The 19,981-nt window shown below is 36.0% G+C and overlaps 1 protein-coding gene across 4 annotated transcripts in view; it reads left to right on the top strand.

The window, feature by feature from the left end:
- Positions 1-1,587: 1,587 nt before the first annotated feature.
- The window catches only part of LOC112310318 (lysine-specific demethylase 5D), a 35,482-nt gene continuing 17,088 nt past the window's right edge, over positions 1,588-19,981 (top strand). For 3 of the 4 annotated variants that reach the window (XM_045200462.1, XM_045200463.1, XM_045200461.1), the window contains exons 1-10: positions 1,588-1,905; positions 2,510-2,587; positions 4,134-4,256; positions 4,532-4,699; positions 5,495-5,629; positions 9,779-9,938; positions 10,031-10,185; positions 11,641-11,799; positions 12,266-12,385; positions 12,501-12,659. In XM_045200462.1, coding sequence (XP_045056397.1) covers positions 1,756-1,905; positions 2,510-2,587; positions 4,134-4,256; positions 4,532-4,699; positions 5,495-5,629; positions 9,779-9,938; positions 10,031-10,185; positions 11,641-11,799; positions 12,266-12,385; positions 12,501-12,659 — 1,407 coding nt within the window. In that variant the 5' untranslated portion in view covers positions 1,588-1,755. The remainder of the gene's footprint in view (positions 1,906-2,509; positions 2,588-4,133; positions 4,257-4,531; positions 4,700-5,494; positions 5,630-9,778; positions 9,939-10,030; positions 10,186-11,640; positions 11,800-12,265; positions 12,386-12,500; positions 12,660-19,981) is intronic. The other variant, XM_024566535.2, reaches the window with a different exon arrangement.

Here is a 19,981-nt window from a genome sequence, read left to right as displayed (position 1 = left end):
TATGTTATTTGTTATTTTAATATTTGTGTACACTAATAAAAGAGAAAATGAAATGTCATGGTATGAGAGTCACTTAAAATGAGAGTGGGGAATCTATTAAGGAGGTGGGGTCTGTGCACATCTTGTGCCTCAGTTCTCAGAGGCGTTATTAGACTGCTGACCTGTGCTAAACTAGGTTCAAGTGTGAAAGAATACACATCCTCAAATAAGTATTGTATTAGTCACTGATGGACTTTATCTTCTCCTTCTATTTTTTAAATCCTTTTTGGAGGATATGTTTAGTGATTTTTATGGAGGGGATGGAGAGAAGAGAGAGAGAAAAAGGGAAGTTGATCAAAACAGCAACCTAAGTATGTTCCTAGAAATTGAACCTACAACCGTTTGGTGTAGTAATCAACAGAATCATAAGGCCAGGGTCTCGTCTCAGTAGTTTCTGTCTTCCTTGTATACATATTGGAGCTAATACTTTTTTGTTAACCTAAAGTAATCCTTCGTTTACACGAGGAGAGTTTGTGGTTTTGCCTTTAGAAATGTTGCCTTTCTTTGTTTTAGCCTGCCCTAGTCAGCCTGTATTGGGTGGCAATCGTATTCTTTTTTTTTTTTTTTACCTGAAATACCTGTATAAATGTTTTGTTTAATTTTTTCAAGTGTAGCCTGGACAACTTGTTTGGTTAACATTTTATTTGGTAGTAGCCTTTTTCTATGCTTATTCTGGAAGTCTGGTCTCATAAAAAGTGACCAGTTGTGTGTGTGTGTGTATTTATCTGATAATTTTGGCAGAGTTTGCTTTAGTTGATTGTACAGAAACTTAAAGCATTACAATAAGATGGCATAGTTATCATCTGTTTATGTGTTCATAATCGTTTTTTAGTTAAAGGTATTCCCCAACAATGTTCTGGACTTTTTTGGTGCATACTCGCAAATAATTCTGGCAGGTTTTAGTGGCTTTTCTTACAGTTATGGAGATATCCGAAGTTGAGTTCGTAAAGGTATAGCAGCTAAGGTATGCATGGTAGGTGCACTTTAAATGAAATCATATACGTGAATGTAATTTATGTGGTTGTAGCTTTGTAAAATTGCTCTAACAGATTCTCTTTCTATAATGGCAGGTCGGGAACGGGGAATCATGTACTTCTGTGGAGACTGTTCCAACAACTTACGAGTAATCACTTTTTCGTCGCGTAAATACTTAAGGAGGGACGTTTGTGTGGCGTTAGTGCAAGTGAGGTTTTTTTCTGTTTTTAGAGAAAAAATGAATGGGCACGCTCACGGTTAAGCTTTTTCCCTTCAGTAGGCAGGCGTAACATGATTCCCGGACTTTTTTTTTTTTTTTTTAAGATGCTGATTATATTTATACTTCAGTATCGTATTTGATTGTAGAACTATTTAATATTATTTCACCTGGTATTTTGTGTTTTGCTTTGTTTCAACTCTGGTGAAATTGCTCTCGTCCTAAGCTTTCACCTAGCGTACACGTACCTTTTAGGTTGGATGTAATTGAGAGTTTAAGAATCAATCCGCAAGTGAGTGACGCGATCCGTAAAGAGACCGGAAATACGTAAAGAAGCGGAAAAGCTGAAGGGTCAAGATGGTGATAGGAGACTGTCCGCGATTGGTAGGCTGCTAAATGTTTTCAAACACCTCAGGAATTCGGTGGAAAATGAGGTCCCTGTGGGCCTCCTTGTTTAGCTAGGAGGGACTTTGTCAACGGAAGAATAGCGAAACTGCTTTTAGGTATTAGCCTCCTAAACGGACATGGATTCGGGGACTAAAGAATTCCTCCCGCCACCTGAGTGCCCTGTGTTCGAACCTACATGGGACGAATTTCGAGACCCGCTTGGCTACATCGCGAAAATCAGGCCCATCGCCGAAAAGTCGGGCATTTGCAAGATCCGCCCGCCCGAGGTAAGCCTCTGAAACAAAATTGGGGGGGGGGGGCGTGGACGAGAGTAGCGTTGGAGTCAGTGTGGCGTAGTGCACGACTCTTTAAAAAAGCTTCATACTTAAAACCACAAACTCTTACCAGTTACTTCAGCCCTCCAGTTGCTCGCCAATTTCTCTTTTTTAAAAACGTCTCACTAGAACATTCTCCGTCAAAACGCTCATATCCGGTCGCTGGAATCTGTAGACTTAAACGTGTGACTCTTTTGGGAAACAAAAGGTCGGATTCGAAAGTGCACAAGAGATTGTTAGATTTTTAAAGCTTGATTATTAGCTCTTCCTAGTCTTACCAGCCTGGAAAGCCAGACATTTATTTTAAACACTTTTTACACCTAAGTTTGACGAGTTTTTGTTGTTGTTGTTTACGTTTTTGTAGGACACACGCAAAAGAGAGTTTTCGTTATTGCTTTAGCCCCTATTCCCCCAACTTACTCACTGACAACAATTTCAAATTTTCTAGGAAAACAACCTGAAGTGTTAAAAACAGAGATACACAGGGTTTCACTTCTTATCACGTTTATCCTGTATTGTATCATAATAACCAGTTTGTGTGTTTTTAAACTAACAGGACTGGCAGCCTCCCTTTGCAGTGGAAATTGACAACTTTAAATTTATTCCTCGAGTCCAGAGGCTGAGTGAACTAGAGGTAAACTGAAAAGTCACCTTCTATGACAATCTAAACTCTTAATCTCATTTTACTAGAAGCTTTGTATTCGTGTAAGAAATTAGATTGAAGTGTATTTTGATTCTAATCTCAGCTGCATCATTTCCCACAATGTTTATTGATCTTGGAAAAAAGCTTATGCAAAATGCCAAGACATGAAAGCTTTAAGTATGTAGACATGAATGACATACTACAGTCTTAGAATAAGCTAAAATTAGAGCTGTCAAGTACAGAGATACTACCTCTGTCCCTTTTTTTCTCTCCATACTCATATTTTGTCATTTTGGATTTTCCGTGATGTCTTTTACAAAAAACAAAGTTGAGGGCAAAAATATGTTCTAAATTACCAGCTAAAACTAAGGGTTGTGTTTTTTCTTCTTGTGTAAAATGGAGTACATTTAGAAATGTGTTAGTAAGTGCGGGAGGCAAAGGTTGATTTTTAAAGCAGTTAATACAGTACACTTAGCTTACTATTAAATATGGAAAATGCATGAATGGTTTCCTGTGTTTTTTTTTGCTAGTATGATTTTTGACTCTTTTTAGTGGCTGGAAGCTCCAAAATAATGTAGCATAAAGCAAGGACAATTCAGAAACTGGTTTCATGTCCAGGTTTTAACACCTTTTAAAATATAAAAATACTTCATTCCCTTCACTTTTGGGTCTGTGGACTCAAGGTGAGCATGCTAATGAAAATAATTTGAGTTAAGCCTAAATATGAAGTGGGACCAAAAAACCCAGAATTTAGTTCTAAAAAAATTGTGTATTCATTACATGTTTAAACTGCAGTTACCTGCAAAGAACTTTCTATCTCATGTAATACACCTAGAAACATTTTTATACTGCTCAGTTTTTGAATTTGTGGATTTTGATGCATTTTAGTGCTTCTTCTGTTTTTTGTTTCACTTCTTTTACATTGCCAAAATGTTTCCCTTGGAGGACTTTTTTCATTCAGAGAAACAAGAACAAGACTCTCAGGGTGAGATCAGGTGAATAGGGAAGGTGGGGAATGGAGGTCATGCAATTATTTTGTTAAAACTGCTAAACACTCCACACCATGTGGGCAGGCATGCTCGTGTATCTCCCATCATGAGATGGGCAAACAGATTTAGAGTCTTAAAAACAATTCACTGAAGCAGAACACAGCCTCACACAACAATGCCAGCTGGTGCACTGATCCAGTGGGTTTCAAGAACACCTATATAGCCGGGAAGCCTGTACTACAAGGGGCTAGCCCTCCAGGAAATAATTCTGGTGTTCTCGGGTGTGCCCCCTCCCCACTGCAGTCGTGTTCAGCCCTCTTTGAGCTCAAGTGTAATACTTTAAAATTTAAGACTTCGGATTTTGATTCAGGCATCACTTTCTGAGCATTACGTTCAATTTAAAGAATCAGCGCATTTGAGCTTTTTATAAACAGTAATGGTTATTTAGGCAATGATATATAGGCTCCAGCCTGGTAGAGAACTGTACATACTACAAACAATGCTTGTTGATCTACTTTATTCTTAAACTAGCCTGTCTTTTTCCCCAGGCTCAGACCAGAGTGAAACTGATATACTTGGACAAAATTGCAAAATTCTGGGAATTCCAAGGTTCTTCATTAAAAGTTCCCAATGTGGAGCGGAGAATATTGGACCTTTATAGCCTTAGTAAGGTAGGAGTAGCTCTGTTTTCAAAAAGAAAACCAAGTAAAAAGAACACAAGAGTGCTGTCTTGGAAAACTCTCTATAGTTGAACATTATGTCTCTGGGCAGAAAAGGAGAGAATGTAGAGCGTTCTAGATTTACGTCTAACATTTCTTGATAGAGTCTTTGAGTCTTTGGAATGTTTGGCATTGGTGGAGTACATAGTTCATATTTTAAGCTTTATTTTTTTAGGTATCTTTTTAGTCTGCTCACAGTTAACTATACTCGTTCTTAATTCCTTTAGGTTGTGATGGAGGAAGGGGGCTATGAAGCCATTTGCAAGAACCGTCGGTGGGCCCGAGTGGCCCAGCACCTCAACTACCCACCAGGCAAAAACATTGGGTCCCTGCTAAGATCTCATTATGAACGCATCATTTACCCCTATGAAATATTTCAATCTGGAGCGAACCTTGTGAGGGCCATTAGATGGTTTGCAGTCTGCTGTGATTTTGCTCTTTTATGTTGGTTGGGCTTGGTGCTGACTAGTTAAGCTTTAGGGAGTGCTGAGTTAATTGACAGAAGGTAATTGATAGAAGCCATGGACAATATTTTGCAGCTATGAAAAAGTTTTATACCTGCTAGGGCAGCTAGATGAGAATTGTAGTATCCTTTCTGTTTGTACTAGAGGCTTGGTGTCTTTATGGACATGATCTTGCAGTAGATGTTAGAGAAAAGGAGTTCCTAGTTTAGGCCATTCTCCATGAAAAATAATTAGATAATAAACCTCAACTACTAAAGTTTTCGAAGGCACTTCAGTTCAAGAGAATGGAGGGATAAAATCTTGGTATTATGTGGGGTTAAAAGTGGGAACTGATTTAGCAGGTATTTTAAATGGTAAGTTTCTAAAGTTTCTCTCATTTGCAAAGACGTTTTTAACAAAAGTACATGTGTTTAAATGCATATTATTTTAAAACATTACATAATTCTGTTGGAATTGATATTTTTATTGCCAGTTTTTCAGATGAGGAAATTAAAACACAAGGAGAGGTCCATTGTATTTACAAGGCAAAGACATACGTAAAACAAATTCCTCTACACGTAGACAAGTTCTTGAGATATGTGTTCTGTCGTTCCAAAGAACAAGAGAAGGATTGATTTCTGTAATTACCATTTTCATTCCCAGAGATTTAGAATGTGAATGCATTGTTTTGTTATTTGCCAAATGTTAACTTAATTCTCGATGATGACATTTTTTCCCCATCTCCAGCAGTGTAACACTCATCCAGTTGACAGCGAGGAAAAAGGCAAGGAACACAAACCACACAGCATTCCCTTTAGACAGTCACTACAGCCTTCCAAGTTCAGCAGCTATGGTCGCCGGTCGAAAAAACTGCAGCCTGATGTGAGTGCCTCTTTTTTTCATCCATAAACTGCCAAAATTTATCTTTGGGACTTTCTTGAGGGGAGAGTACATTTCTAGAAAACACTTCTTCTTTTTCTTAACATATATTCCTCAAGGTTGAATTCATTGAAAATGAAGTGAGGTATTTGGTCAGCATGGTTTGCAATATTTTCTTCTTTATAGTTTAGCTTTTACATTGTTTAAAAGCAAATATTTCTTAAAATACTGTTTTGGGGGTTAATTTTTGTGAATAATGTGATGCTCTTTATAAAGCAAACTATACTCTGGTTTCTCTTCAGATTGTATAATAAATATTTTGCCTTTTACAAAGCATGCTATAAACATTTTTTTTAAATGTTGGTTTTTGTCTTGTTCTTTTTTGAGATCATTCCAGTGTGACCACAGGAGGTGGCATAAGGAAGGCTCAGGAAACAAAACTTACTATATTCAGGAGACATGGATTATCACAAATGCCACAGTAGAGGGCGTGAGCTTGGGTTAGAAGGAAGAAGGGGCCTTTATTTGGGTTTCTGAGGGAAGGACAAAACTAGGCAGAGTAACAGTTCAGGATTGGCTAGGTGGATACTCTGCACAATTTTGGCAGGCTCTATCCAGCATGGGGAGATAGGTCTCAGTTGACTAGCATATGGCTTTGGGAGGGTTAAGGCAGAAGAATCTTGTCTTTGGAGCTCAGAAGCCCTACAGAGGAGGTATGGCTCTGTGTGAATTTGTTTGCATATCAATGGCAAACAAATGCTGGGTCATTTGTTATATGAAGAATTATATAAAGCTATTATAAACAATTTCCTAACCTCATAAGAGTACTTTCTTGTTAGTTACAAAGGTTTTCAAGATTTTAAATACCATATAAAAAAACCCATACAAACGATACAGTCTTAAAATTTTTCTTGCTAGCGTATTTTGTATGTCATCATACATTTTCATAAAAATTTGGCCCAGACAGAGTCTTTTTTCAGAAAAGGTTTCAGTCCCAAAAGCATTTAATAAAACAGTCAAATTGTTATGAAAATGTATGTTGACTCAGAGCAGAGCTTGTGGAGAAGACAGACGTGTCTGCATTGTGGCATTGACAGAGCCATTTCATACAGTCAGTTGGGAGAAGATATAGGTGGTTTTGAAAGGATTTATGCTGGCTGTAGGTAAGGGAATGGGAAAAGTGAAGGGGGGAAAGTTCCAGGATAGGTAGATACAGTCCATAAGGAAAAAATGTCTGCTGCTTCTGGTGCTAGTGGGCCAACAACAGCCTCTGAAGTTCATGTGTAAGTTCTGTTCTGTTCACATATAATCTGAGAGAGAGCCTGGAAGTGGATTCAAAGTTTCCACATACATTCAGGATTTCTTTAGTTTCAGCCCAAGGCTCTGTTAATTCTCTCTCTTCTTCCCACTATCAGACCTATTGTGATACAGTGTAGGACATCTCAGAATTTTTCTTGTGTCAGCTTCTACTCCTACACTTTAAATTTTAAGATATTTTATCAGTGGAATGTAGAATGGAGAAATGACAAAGAAAAATCTAGTTTAGATTCTTGAAATTCATGTGGATTCTGGATTTCATAGGTGCTTTTTTAGTTTTTTATAGCAAGAAGTATCTGAACATTGAGGAAAAAAATGAGCATATTATAACCTGGAAATAACATTGGTTTAAAAGTAGTAAGTAGCAGGTAAGGGTACAAAACTATTTCAGAATCAAAGAATCTTAAGACATTTTCCTTCTTAAAGAGTGGTATTGTTTACTTGGTTTCAATATTTTTAAAATCCTTGAAAACTATATGATAAATAAATAAAGGATTTGTACTTCTAAAATATTAAAAAGGAAAACAGTTAAATTCACCATAAGGTAGAAAAACAATCAAGTAAATTCAGTAAGAAATTACAAGGACAAACACATCTTCCACTTTATACAGACTATATGGAAGGAAGAGTAACATGTCTGAAATAATCTATGTTTTAAAAGGTATTTGCTTTGCTAGAAGATATGTTAATGTGATGTGTGTATATATAGTGTATATGACATAGTTAACTCTAATGTACTATATAATATAACATTACAAAGGAATATAATGTTCATAGCATTAGGGAGTGCCATCCCTACATACCTAATAGAATCTTCTTTTGAAGCATACTTTCAATCTTCTTCATTAACCCATGTGAACAATAAATGAAAAGTGTTTAACCTCACTTAGAAATTGAACACATAAAATGACTACATATTTCTTTTTACATATCTTATTGGTAAAATTAAAATGTGGCAAGGATGAGGAAGTCAGCATATTTCTGCACATGTTAGCACTCAATGATACTATAAATGTTCAAATTACTAAAATTTCAAATATTTATACCCTCCTCTTTTAACTTTTAATAGTTCATCTTTTAGAACAAATATGTGGATATTAATTATTTGTGCCCAGGTCTTAAGTTATAAATGTCACTGAATGATAACCATGTAGAACTCAGTGACATTGAAATAAAAATCTAATTGGAACTTTGCTAGAAATAGGTTTCTACTTTGGTAGAAACTATACCACATAGGGCCACAAGGGGAAGTATTGTCAGGGAAGGGGCAAATAGGAACAAGTGGAAGATAAGGACCACAGCCTTAATTGGCGTTTCCTGAAGAAAAGCAGGACAGAGTAGAATAAACATTTCAGGACTGACTAATTTCGATCAAATCTAGCTGTCTTTGGGGCATAGGAACTTTCTGTCTCTGTTTGGTTCCTCAGTATTGGTTGTTTTAGAGCGGGGGAATTATTATCTTGGTGAGTTAGAATTTCATGAGGTGGTTGGGTGTCTGGACTTGGGGTTTATTCATTTGTACAAGAAAGACATACTCATCTAGATTAATTACTGCCTCCAGGAATTACCTGTTCCTGGGAGCAGCAGGGAAGCATTTTCCTCTTTTCCCCAGGTATTAAAAAACCATAAAATGTAGTAAATAAAAAATATAATTAGTACAGTTAATTATATCATTGTTTATAATATCAAAAAATCAAACTTTCAGTGTTGGTCTGGTAAAGGAGTAGCTTAAATTGGTTTTAAAATAGCAGTATAATATGCTACTAAAAAAGTTTAGAAGATATATATTGATAATCTTAGAAATTTTATTTTTTGAATTTATTTTTATTTTTAGAGATAGGAAGGAAGGAGAAAGAGGGAGAGAAACATCAATGTGTGGTGGCCACTCTTATGCACCCTACTGGGGTCCTGGCCCAAAACCCAGGCATGTGCCCTGACTGGGAATTGAAGTGGTGACCCTTTGGTTCTCAGGCCATTGCTCAGTCCAGTGAGTCGCACCAGCCAGGGCAAAAATTTCATTCTTGAACAAAACTCTATTTTGAGCACCAGACTTCCATGTTTATTTGAATCCCCTTCTCCTGATCATTGGGAGATTGTATTTAGTACCATTATCATGTTCCTAGATGACCCTCTTTTTCTCAGTAGTATTGTCAAATAACATGTCTTACTGCCTGCATAAATAATTTAAGGAATAAAACAAAGCAAGAAAATATATTTGTTTCTCTGTGTGTAGAAAAGTTACAAAAGTAAATCTTGGGCTTTAAATGGAAAGGAGAAATGTAGTAGGACTTTAATTTAAAAAGTCCTACTACATAGGTGATAATAGGTGTCCACTAAAAAGAGAAAGAAGGTAATAATAGTATAATATGACATATGTATTTTTTGACATTTAGTGGATTTCCAATTCCCCACGTCTCTCTGATTACAATGTAGGGAGAAAGGAGTTACTTCTAACGATCTGAGTTCTAAACAGAATGGGAATCCTGTCTTCTCATTTGCATCTTCAGCTCAGTTGCAGGAATAGACTTGTTTACAGTGTACTTATTGAAGTATCTAGTATAAGTTCTATGCTTTATATTTAAGCCTAAGTAGCCTTGCAAACATAGGAATATTCTGTCTTTTCCTTATAGCTTTTGGGTTATAAACTGCTAATTACCTCCCAGATTTGTCTGTTTATTTGTTCCTGCCTAGCCATGACTTTACTTCAGGGGGAAATTACACAGTAAACCTTTAAAATAGGTAGAGATATTTGATTGATTCTAATGTGATCTCTTGTGCTTTTATTGTGTCTATATATGTAAAAATCAGTTAATTTTTTTGAATTTCTTTTAATAGGCAGTGCTGACAGACGAGGACATTGAGAGGAATCCAGAGTTGAAGAAGCTGCAGATCTATGGGGCAGGTCCCAAGATGATGGGCCTGGGCATTATGGCCAAGAACAAGACTTCAAGGAAGAAAGGTGTGAAGCGTACTAGACTCAGACACACTGTGAGGGGTAAAGTACTCAAGTATTGTGGAAAACATGATTTGTTAATCTTGATGGAGAACATACTTACTTATTTCCAGATTTCTCTCTGATTCTCTTAGATAAAGAAGGGATCCTATACCCCCACACTATTATGATGGAGAGTCAAAAGGGGGATGGAAAAATGATGTCAGTGTTACCTGAGGAGGATTTGAACCTAAAGCCCTGCACCAGGATGACCATGCAGCTACGGAAGAACCACAGCAATGCTGAGTCTGTAAGGACACACCTGTGATATTCTAACACTGGTTTGGAACTGTTAGGACTAGATGGAACCTAAAGTTATTTCATTTAACTTTCATTCTCCTTTTTTCTATTTACTTCTGAGCTTTTATTGTGGTGACACAGATGGACAGTAAGGTTAAAAAAACATATTTAATGTAAAGTTAGATCCAAAAGTCACATCTCCTGTGTTTTAGAACTTTCTAGTAACTGCTCCATCTTCATAACGGTGACTGTCTTCTATGATCTTGCTTTACTTTTATGTTTACATATATAAATTTTTCCACTTTCTTACCCCATACCTGAAGGATTTTTCTGATTTTGTAAATATTGTAGTGTGTCTACATTTTTATAAAGTGATATTGTAAATCCCTTTTCTTTGATTATCCTCATTCTTCTCTGGCTAATTTCACCTTGTTTTTATAATTTTTGTCTGCCATTTTCTACTTTGTAAACGTTCATATTCCCAGTAGTTTTATTCTTAGAACAACTCACTATTTTGAGCTCCATACTCCTTTCTCTTAACCATCTCCACCTGTTGACTGAAACATTGTCTTTATCCCCAGTTGACCCTGTGTTTTTTACATTTCGACTGTCACAAGTTCTTGTCATTCAAACTTGGGAGCCATTTATGATTCTTCTTGAACCGCTGCAACTAGTGGATCACTTAGTTCTAGTACCTTTTATTTTTATTGCAATATACAGTGCACACAAAAAAATGTATAGATTAGCTTTGCTTGTTTTCTTTTTTACTTTCCAACAAGCATTATAACAATACATACCCTTGCATTTTTTTAAGGTTACGTTTGAGACACTTGTTCATATTGTATACATTCTTGTATTGTGTTTCATTAAAGTACAATTTTATTAAATACTACTTGACTTTAATTTCTTACTGATTTACCCTTCACAGATGTTTTTTTGGTAGTTTCTAGTTTGAGGCTACTGTGAATAACGCTACTATTTACACTAAAACTCTGTAGTTAAGCTGTGTGTAGATTTTTCTGTTGTGTATATAAATAAAATTGGAATTGGCTGTGACCCAGAGTCACTGCTGTACCGACATATGTAAGTAGTATGCCAACAAGGTGTTTTTAACACAGTCTGTGTTATTAACCATATGTAATTCTATAAAATGATCCATGCTAGTTCATACCTTTGGGATTTAGATTTATAACATTGATAAAAAGTCATCTTTGTTGCTCCCAAACATCTTAGTCACGGTCCATTTGTTAACATTATATTATTTAGGAATTCTTTATTTCTTGTCATATTTTGTATCAGACAACTCATGGGTGATCTTAAGAATAGAACATTGCAAAAAAAAAAGAATAGAACATTGCATAGTTGTTCATTGGCAATAGGTGTTCAAAATTGATAGCTGGAACCTGAAGTAATGTATCAGGAGCAAGAAGCTTTTATTTTTATTTTATTTTATTTTTTCTGGTAGATTAACTCACATATTTGCCAAATATGTTGTCGAGGGGATGAAGATGGTAAACTTCTTCTCTGTGATGGCTGTGATGACCATTACCACATATTCTGCCTGTTGCCATCTCTTCCTGAAATCCCCAGAGGGAACTGGAGATGCCCAAAGTGTATCATGGTGGTATGGCTTGTATAACATAGTATTTTAAGTTTAGTTCTTGTTAATTTTTTAATCTATCCTTGGGTTGAGTTAATACTTTTTAGGTGTTAATTAGTTGTCAGTGACATGATAAGCAAGAATGGTTCCAAAGACTTAGATGTATGATGGTAGAGACTTAATGGAGGTAAAGAGGAAGGACTATAATTCAGATGACATGAACCATAAAAACAAAGAAACATGTTTAATGGATACTAAAGATAGTTGACCTTCCTGGAACATAGGAAAAATTATATGGCTGGGTTCCTCAGCTGGTCAGAGCATTGTTCTGATACCACAAGGTTGCTGGAAATAGCAAATCAGATTATCTATCTATCTTCTGCATGCACCAATAAATTAAAAAAAGGTGGGAGTATAATGTGAGAATCAAGCTGTTCCTTTTGGATTCTTGCCTGTTGTTCCTCTATTGCTGCAATATATTCTATTTCAGGAGTGTAAGAAGCCCCCTGAAGCCTTTGGCTTTGAGCAGGCTACACAGGAGTACACGTTGCAGAGCTTTGGTGAAATGGCTGATTCCTTCAAGGCCAATTACTTCAACATGCCTGTACATGTATGTATATGCCTGTGATCATGGAATGGGGATATAAAATTCTATGTCTTAATAGATCGAATAGAGACCTGTCATAGAGACTAGGGCCGATCATTTTCTCTCCCTGTTACCACAGATGGTACCTACAGAACTTGTGGAGAAGGAATTCTGGAGGTTGCTGGGCAGCATTGAGGAGGATGTGACAGTTGAGTATGGAGCAGACATTCATTCCAAAGAATTTGGAAGTGGTTTTCCTGTCAGCAGTACAAAAGGGAACCTGTCTCCTGAGGAGGAGGTAATACGGCTTTCAACTCACATTAATAGGAAGGCTACAGAAAGCCAATTTAGCATTTTGAAAGCCTTTTTCCTCATGATCCTGCCCCAAAAGGGTGTTTTCACATACTGCATATAAAACTAAGATGTAATGCCACAGGATGACCTGTCAGAAACCCAGAATTTGGATAGCCACAATTCCACCACTTTTTTCTCCCTACATTTGTGATGGGGTAGACACAAAAATGTTATGATGACTTGAAATTATCAGCTAGGAGCCGTGGTAGTCCGTCAGCTCTATTTATATATAAATATTGGACAACTACCTTCTTCTGATTATCTGCTTGATAAAGAAAACCAGTGCTATGACCAGCTTATTCATATTTGTAGTTTGAAAGCACTAGGAAGGCATCAAGAAATACCTTCATCTAGCATGCCTAGTTGCATACATCTTGTGGAACAAATAGAGTAATTAATAAAATGCTAAACTCTTTTGATACAGGGTGATTTCTTGTATACAAGAGACCCATTTGGGTGTCCTAAATTTGGACTTAATCACATAGAAATTTCGTCCCGCATGGAGAGCCAGTTGAAGTAGCTTATTTGGGGACAGAAGTAAATCAGACTTTCATGTATTGTTGAATTATTCCTTTTATAATTGTTTCACCACGTATATTGGCTAGAGTCAAGATAAAGCTTTGGTTTCGTATCTAGATTGACCTGCATTGAAGGCTTTACAAGATACTTGATCCAGATAGTAGAAGTACTGATTTTAGGATGTCGAAATTTTCAGTTTTTATGTATATATACCATCTTACCATTTATTCATATTATACATATGCACTGGCCAGGTCTGTTTTCACAAAAAATAGATAGTGGTTTTGCTTCCTGGTAGAAGTGTTGGAGATTAGTTAAGGTAAATTGAAAATACAAACCAAGGAAAAAGGAAGAAAGCCACTAATAGCCTTCCTTATTAACACTTTCATGTACTTTGAATTGCTTTTTGGAAATTAGAAAAAATTAATCATGATATTTTTAAAATTACAAAAGAATTATTGTAGTCCCTTTATTAGTTGTAAAACACAATGTTGAATACCATATTTTTGTCATGCATAATGTGCTCCCATATATAATGCACACCCACATTTTTGTGCACATTATACATGGAGTTATTATACCTATGGTATGTAATCATTATACCCATGTATAATGTGCAGCCTTATTTTTCCCTCAAAAATTTGGGCAAAAAATTGTGCATATGCACAGCAAACTATGGTAATATTTTCAACCTAAAAACTGATGCTTTCTAATGCAGATAATGTGTTTCCATGCTTCTGAACAAATCCTAAATCCCTTGCCTCTCCTCACTAACCCCAAAAGGAGATAGGCATGGATTTTGTCATAATTTGTCATTGTTTAATGACATAAGTATGTATTTCTAAAAAGTACATTATTTAAATTTTTGAACTTTGTATTTCTTACAGTTTGTATAACTTGATTCTTTCAGTCACTGATATGCTTTGAAAATCTATTTCTTTGCTTACAGCTTTGATTTGTGGCATTTTTCATTATTGTTTAATCTTCCATTGTATAGTATTACATTATCTTTCTGTTAAATTGTTCCCAATGTTCGATTATTATTGAGAGTCTGTGAATACTTTACATGTCTCCTGAAGGAAGGATTTTTGGGGTGTATATTTAAAACTGTATTGTGATCCTACCCAGTAATACTGAGATTACTGAGAGAACTAGTCATTCATGTCTTCACTCACTTAACTACTTTTCATTAGGTTATTATAAGTGTAGATTGTTTAAAGCATGTGGCTTACATTGTCTGCAAATGGTTTCAGCCCTCAGGTATTTTTATAATACACAAGTAATGCTAACATATGTGCTTACGTATACCTGAGTACATGTAGTATTTTCTTACTGTTTATTCTGTTATCGTCCCAGTTTTCTTAGCCCCCTTCCACCCAGCTTACCCCTCTGGCCCCCAGTCAGTCCCTGTCCTTGTCCATGGCAATGGGTAAGTCATAACATGTTCTTTGACTAGTCCCTTCCCCTTCCTTCCACCATTCCACTTCCACCCTAACCCCCTACAGCTGTCTGTCTGTTCCATGTTTCCATGTCTCTGGTTCTGTTCTCATTTGATTTTGTTTATTAGATTCCATTTGTAACTAATGTCACATGGTATTTGTCCTTCATTGCCTGAGTTATTTTACTTAGCATAATGCTCTCCGGATCCATCCATGTTGTCCCAAAAGGATAGAAGCTCCTCCTTTCTTTCTTCTGTGTAGAATTCCATTGTGTAAATGTACCATGGTTTTTTGATCCACCCATTTACTGATAGGCACTTCTGTTCCAACACTCGGCTGTTGTATAGTGCTGCTGTCAGTATTGGGGTGCATAAGTACTTTTGAATTTGTATTTTGGGATTCTTAGCATTTATTCATAGCAGTGGAATCACTTGAGTCAAAAGGCAGTTCCATTTTTAGATTTCTGAGGAAATTCCATGCTGTTTTCCACAGTGTCTGCACTAGTCAGCATTCAACTGTGCACTAGGGTTCCCTTTTCTCCACATCCTCTCCAACACCTGTTTGTTGATTTATTAATGATGACCATTCTGGCTTGTGTGAGGTTATATCTCATTGTGGTTTTAATTTGCGTCTCTCTGATGGCTAGTGATGCTGAGTGTCTTTTCATATGTCTATGGGCCCTCTGTGTGTCCTTGTTGAATTGTCTATTCAGGTCCTTTGCCTATTTTTAATTGGGTGATTTGTCTCCCTGGTGTGGAGTCATGTGAGTTTTTGATATATTTTGGAGATTAAGTCCTTGTCCAGTGCAATATTTGCAAAAATGTTTTCCCATGTAGTCAGTTGCCTTTTCATTTTGATCATTGTTTCTTTAGCTATGCAGAATCTTTCTAATTTAATATAATCCCATTTGTTTATTTTTTCCTTATTTTCCCTTCCCTACAATATATCAGCAAAAATAATCACTACTTAGATGTCTGAAATTTTACTGCCTAAGTTTTGGCTAGGACTTTTATGTTGTTATGGCTTATGTTTAAAGTCGTCCTCCATTTTGAATTGATTCTGGGGTATGGTGTAAGTTGGTGATCTGCTTTTATTTTCCATGCACCAGTCCAGATCTCCCAATACTGTGTTTTGAAAACACAGTTTTTACTCCATTGTATGCTTCTGCCCCATTTGTCGAATATTAATTGACTATAGCAGCATGGATTTATTTCCCAGCTCTCTGTTCTGTTCCATTGATCTGTGTGTTTTTAGACCAGTGCCAGACTGTTTTGATTACAGTGGCCTTGTTATAGAGTTTAATATCAGGTATTGTGATCTTCCAACTTCTGTTCTTCTGTCTTAGGATTGCTGAGACACTTTGGGGTCTGTTTAGCTTCCATATAACATTTTGGAATAGTTGTTCTAGATCTGTGAATTATGCCATTGGTATTTGAATAGGTATTGCCTTGAGTAGGTAAATTGCTTTGAGTAGTAAGGACATTTTAATAATGTTAATTGTTCCAATCTATGAACATGATGTATACTTCCATTTATTTATAACTTCTTCAATTTCTTTAGTGTTCTATAGTTTGCTGAGTATATTTCTTTTGCATCCTTGGTTTAATTTATTACTAGGTACTTATTTTTGTTTTTATTATTTATTGTTATTCTGTTAGAGTTGTCCCAATTTTCATTCCTTTGCCTTCCTCCACGCACTCCCTTTCCCACACTGTTATTCAATCCATGGGTCATGCATGTTCTTAGATAGCCCCTTTCCTTATTTTCCACATTCTCCCCTCCCCATCTCCTCTGGTCACTGTCAGTCTGTTGTGTTTCCATACTTGTGGTTCTCTTTTGTGTATTTATGTTGTTCATTAGATTGCTCTTATAGGTGAGATCATATATTGTTTCTCTTTCACTCACTGGCTTATGTCACTTAGCCTAATATTCTTCAGTTCCATCCATGCTGTCTCAAAAGGTGGTTTTTTGATCCATTCATTTTACTGACGTGCCCTTGGCTTTTGCTACTATAAACAAAAGGGTGCATACATTCTTTTGAATTGATGATTTGGTATTCTTAGGGTATTTCCCCACAGTGGAATTCCCAGGTCAAGAGTCAGTTCCATTTTTAGTTTTCTGAGGAAATTCCATATAGTTTTCCACAGTGGCCTCACCAGTCTGCATTCCCATCAACAGTGCACTTTTCTCTCCAACCTTACCAGCACTTGTTTGTTAATTTATTAACAATGGCCATTCTGACAGGTGTGAGGTGATGTCTCATAATGATCTTAATTTGTGTCTCTCTGGTGGTTGGTGATGTTGAGCATCTTTTCCTATATCTGTGGGCCCTCTCTATGTCCTAAGTGTCTATTCAAGTTGTTTGCTTAATTTTTGTTGATTTGTTTGTCTTCCTGGTGTTGAGTTGTATGAGGTCTTTTATATTTTGGAGCTCAAACCATTGTCTAAGGTGTAGTTGGCAAATATGTATTCCTGTACGGTTGGTTCCCTTTTCATTGTGATGTTTTCTTTATCTGTTCAGAAACCTTTCAGTTTGTTGTAGTCCCATTTAGTTATTTATTTTCTTTATGTTCCTTGCCCTCTGAGATATATGATCAAAAATATAGCTATACAAGGTACCAAAAATTTTACTTCCAGTGTTTTCCTTCATGGTATCGCAACATATTTAGGTGGTTCATCCATTTAAACTTTACTTTGCTATATGGTGTGAGATTGTGGTATAGGTCATTTTTTTGCATGTATCAGTTTGGTTCTGGCACCATTTATTGAAGAGTCTATCTTTACTGCACTGTATACTCAACTCCTTTGTCTAATGCTAATTGTACATAAAAATGTGGATTTATTTCAAAGCTCTCTATTCTGTTCTTTTGATCTGTGTATTTGTGTTTAAGTCAGGACCAGAGTGTTTTGATATCAGGTATGTGATCCCCAGGTTTCTTTAAAATTATTTTATTGTTGTTCAGTTACAGTTGTCTGCATTTTTCCCCACCCTTCTACCCTACCCCATCCAAACCCACCTCCCACCCCCACTTCCACCCTCTCCCTTGATTTTGTCCGTGTGCCCTTTATAGTAGTTCCTGAAAACCTCTTCTCCCCACTGTCCCTTCCCCCCTCCCTTCTGGCTATTGTTAGATTGTTCTTAACTTCATTGTGTCTGGTTATATTTTGTTTGCTTTTTTCTTTTGCTGACTATGTTCCAGTTAAAGGTGAGATCATATGGTATTTGTCTCTCACTGCCTGGCTCATTTCACTTGGCAAAATGCCCTCCAGTTCCATCCATGCTGTCGCAAAGGGTATAAGCTCCTTCTTTCTCTCTGCTGTGTAGTATTCCATTGTGTAAATGTACCATAGTTTTTTGATCCACTCATTTGCTGATGGGCACTTAGGTTGCTTCCAGTACTTGGCTATTGTAAATTGTGCTGCTATGAACATTGAGGTGCATAGGTTCTTTTGGATTGGGGTTTCAGAGTTGTTAGGGTATAATCTCGGCAGTGGGTCAAAGGGCAGTTCCTTTTTAGTTTTCTGAGGAAATTCCATACTGGTTTCCACAGTGGCCTTACCAGTTTGCATTCCCACCAGCAGTGCACTAGGGTTCCCTTTTCTCCGCATCCTCTCCAACATTTGTTTGTGGATTTATGTTGGCCACTCTGACTGGAATGAGATGGTACCTCCTTGTGGTTTTAATTTACATCTCTCTGATGGCTAGTGATGAAATCCACAACCTTTTATGGTAACAGAAAATGTTCCAGCCCACCAATCCATTTGGCTAAAGTTCTCATTTCATTTTTAATTGCCTCTTAATTGAGTAATTACATAAATAAAGATGTGTATATAGTTTATATGTTTATATACATATATCTATATGTATATTTGTTATTCTTAATACTTTGTGTTAAATGTAAGTTAATCTTTAATTTGTTTCAGCTATTTCTTTCCTCTTAAGCAGTATCAGACTATCTTATCTTGTTCCCCTTTCTTCTAACAACTGTAAAATTTTTGTGTCCTTTTAACATTTTTCTGCTTAATAAAATGGATAGGTTCTTTTATTTGTATTTTCAGCTTTAATATAGATTTAGCCCTATTAATTTATATGTAATTTAATGTTTTCATTTCTGACTGTTGTAAGATTTCTTGTGGCAAACTGCATATTTTAGTACGTGACTTTTTAATTTAACATACCAGAGATTTATAGTACTTCCCAAATTTGAGGATTCAGTTTTCACCAGTTCAAGAAAATTCATGGCCATTGACCCTTCTAATATAACCTTTCTATCCTAAGTCCTTTTATCTACCATAAACCACTATAATATGGACATTCTTATTATAACTTTATTTTCACAATTCTTAATCTCTATTTTGTATTTCCCCTTTTGCTACAGTGTTCTCGGTTATTTAAAAAATTTCTATAATTCATCAAAGTTTTATTAGCTAATCACTATTAAACCAGTTTTACTTTCAGATTTCTAATGTTAATTGGATTTTTAATTTATAGAATTGATAGTCATTTTTCAGATTTTCCTGGTCCATATTAAGGAAAATTTTCTTTTTCCTGCTGCCTTTACTATTACTTTCTAATATACTGATAATTATACTGCCCATACTATTATTAGGTCTGTTTGTGTAGTTTAATGTTTTATGAACAAATTTTCACTCATTTCACTTCCACCTCACATATTTCGTGACTTGTTCGTTTGTTAGTTTGTTGTGAACTCATCTGTCTTTTAACCACATATATGGAGCATTTTCCCGAAGACCAAATTAAAATATGTCCTGTTTAGAAATAGTTACTAGTGTTTCTGCTAAATGCCTGAGGACACTGCAATTCAAGATTCTAATGTGTTAATGTTAGGGTTGGCATGGTCTGTTAAATGTAAGTTCTGATCCAGGTTCCTGTGGTGACAGACAGTGGATAAAAACTCTCAGGAACATTTATTTTCTTGTCTTACAGAGGCAGGGAAGTATATTCACTTTTTATGTTTATGAGATTCCTTTACAGCCTCTTCAGTTTTATTGCCAAAAGGCTAATACTGATATTGATGAGAAATGTCATAACTTTAGGCTAAAGTTGGGTAATTACCTTAAGTTTCATTTTCTTTTTTAAGTTTTGGTCATAACAACATCACTGTAGAATTTTTATTTGTATGTACGCTTTTATTTCATTAGGTTTTATCCTCAAGTATTTCTTCCATCTTGACATCCTTTATGATTTGTCTTAATGTCTAACCATAAAATTGAAGTTACATATACTAAATATATATAACCCAGAAGTTTTCGAAGTGGGTCGTTCAGTAATACTACTGATAAGTAC

The sequence above is a fragment of the Desmodus rotundus genome, chromosome Y, assembly GCF_022682495.2.
Source record: "Desmodus rotundus isolate HL8 chromosome Y, HLdesRot8A.1, whole genome shotgun sequence".
NCBI lineage: Eukaryota > Metazoa > Chordata > Mammalia > Chiroptera > Phyllostomidae > Desmodus > Desmodus rotundus.
This window is presented reverse-complemented; position numbering and strand designations above follow the sequence as displayed.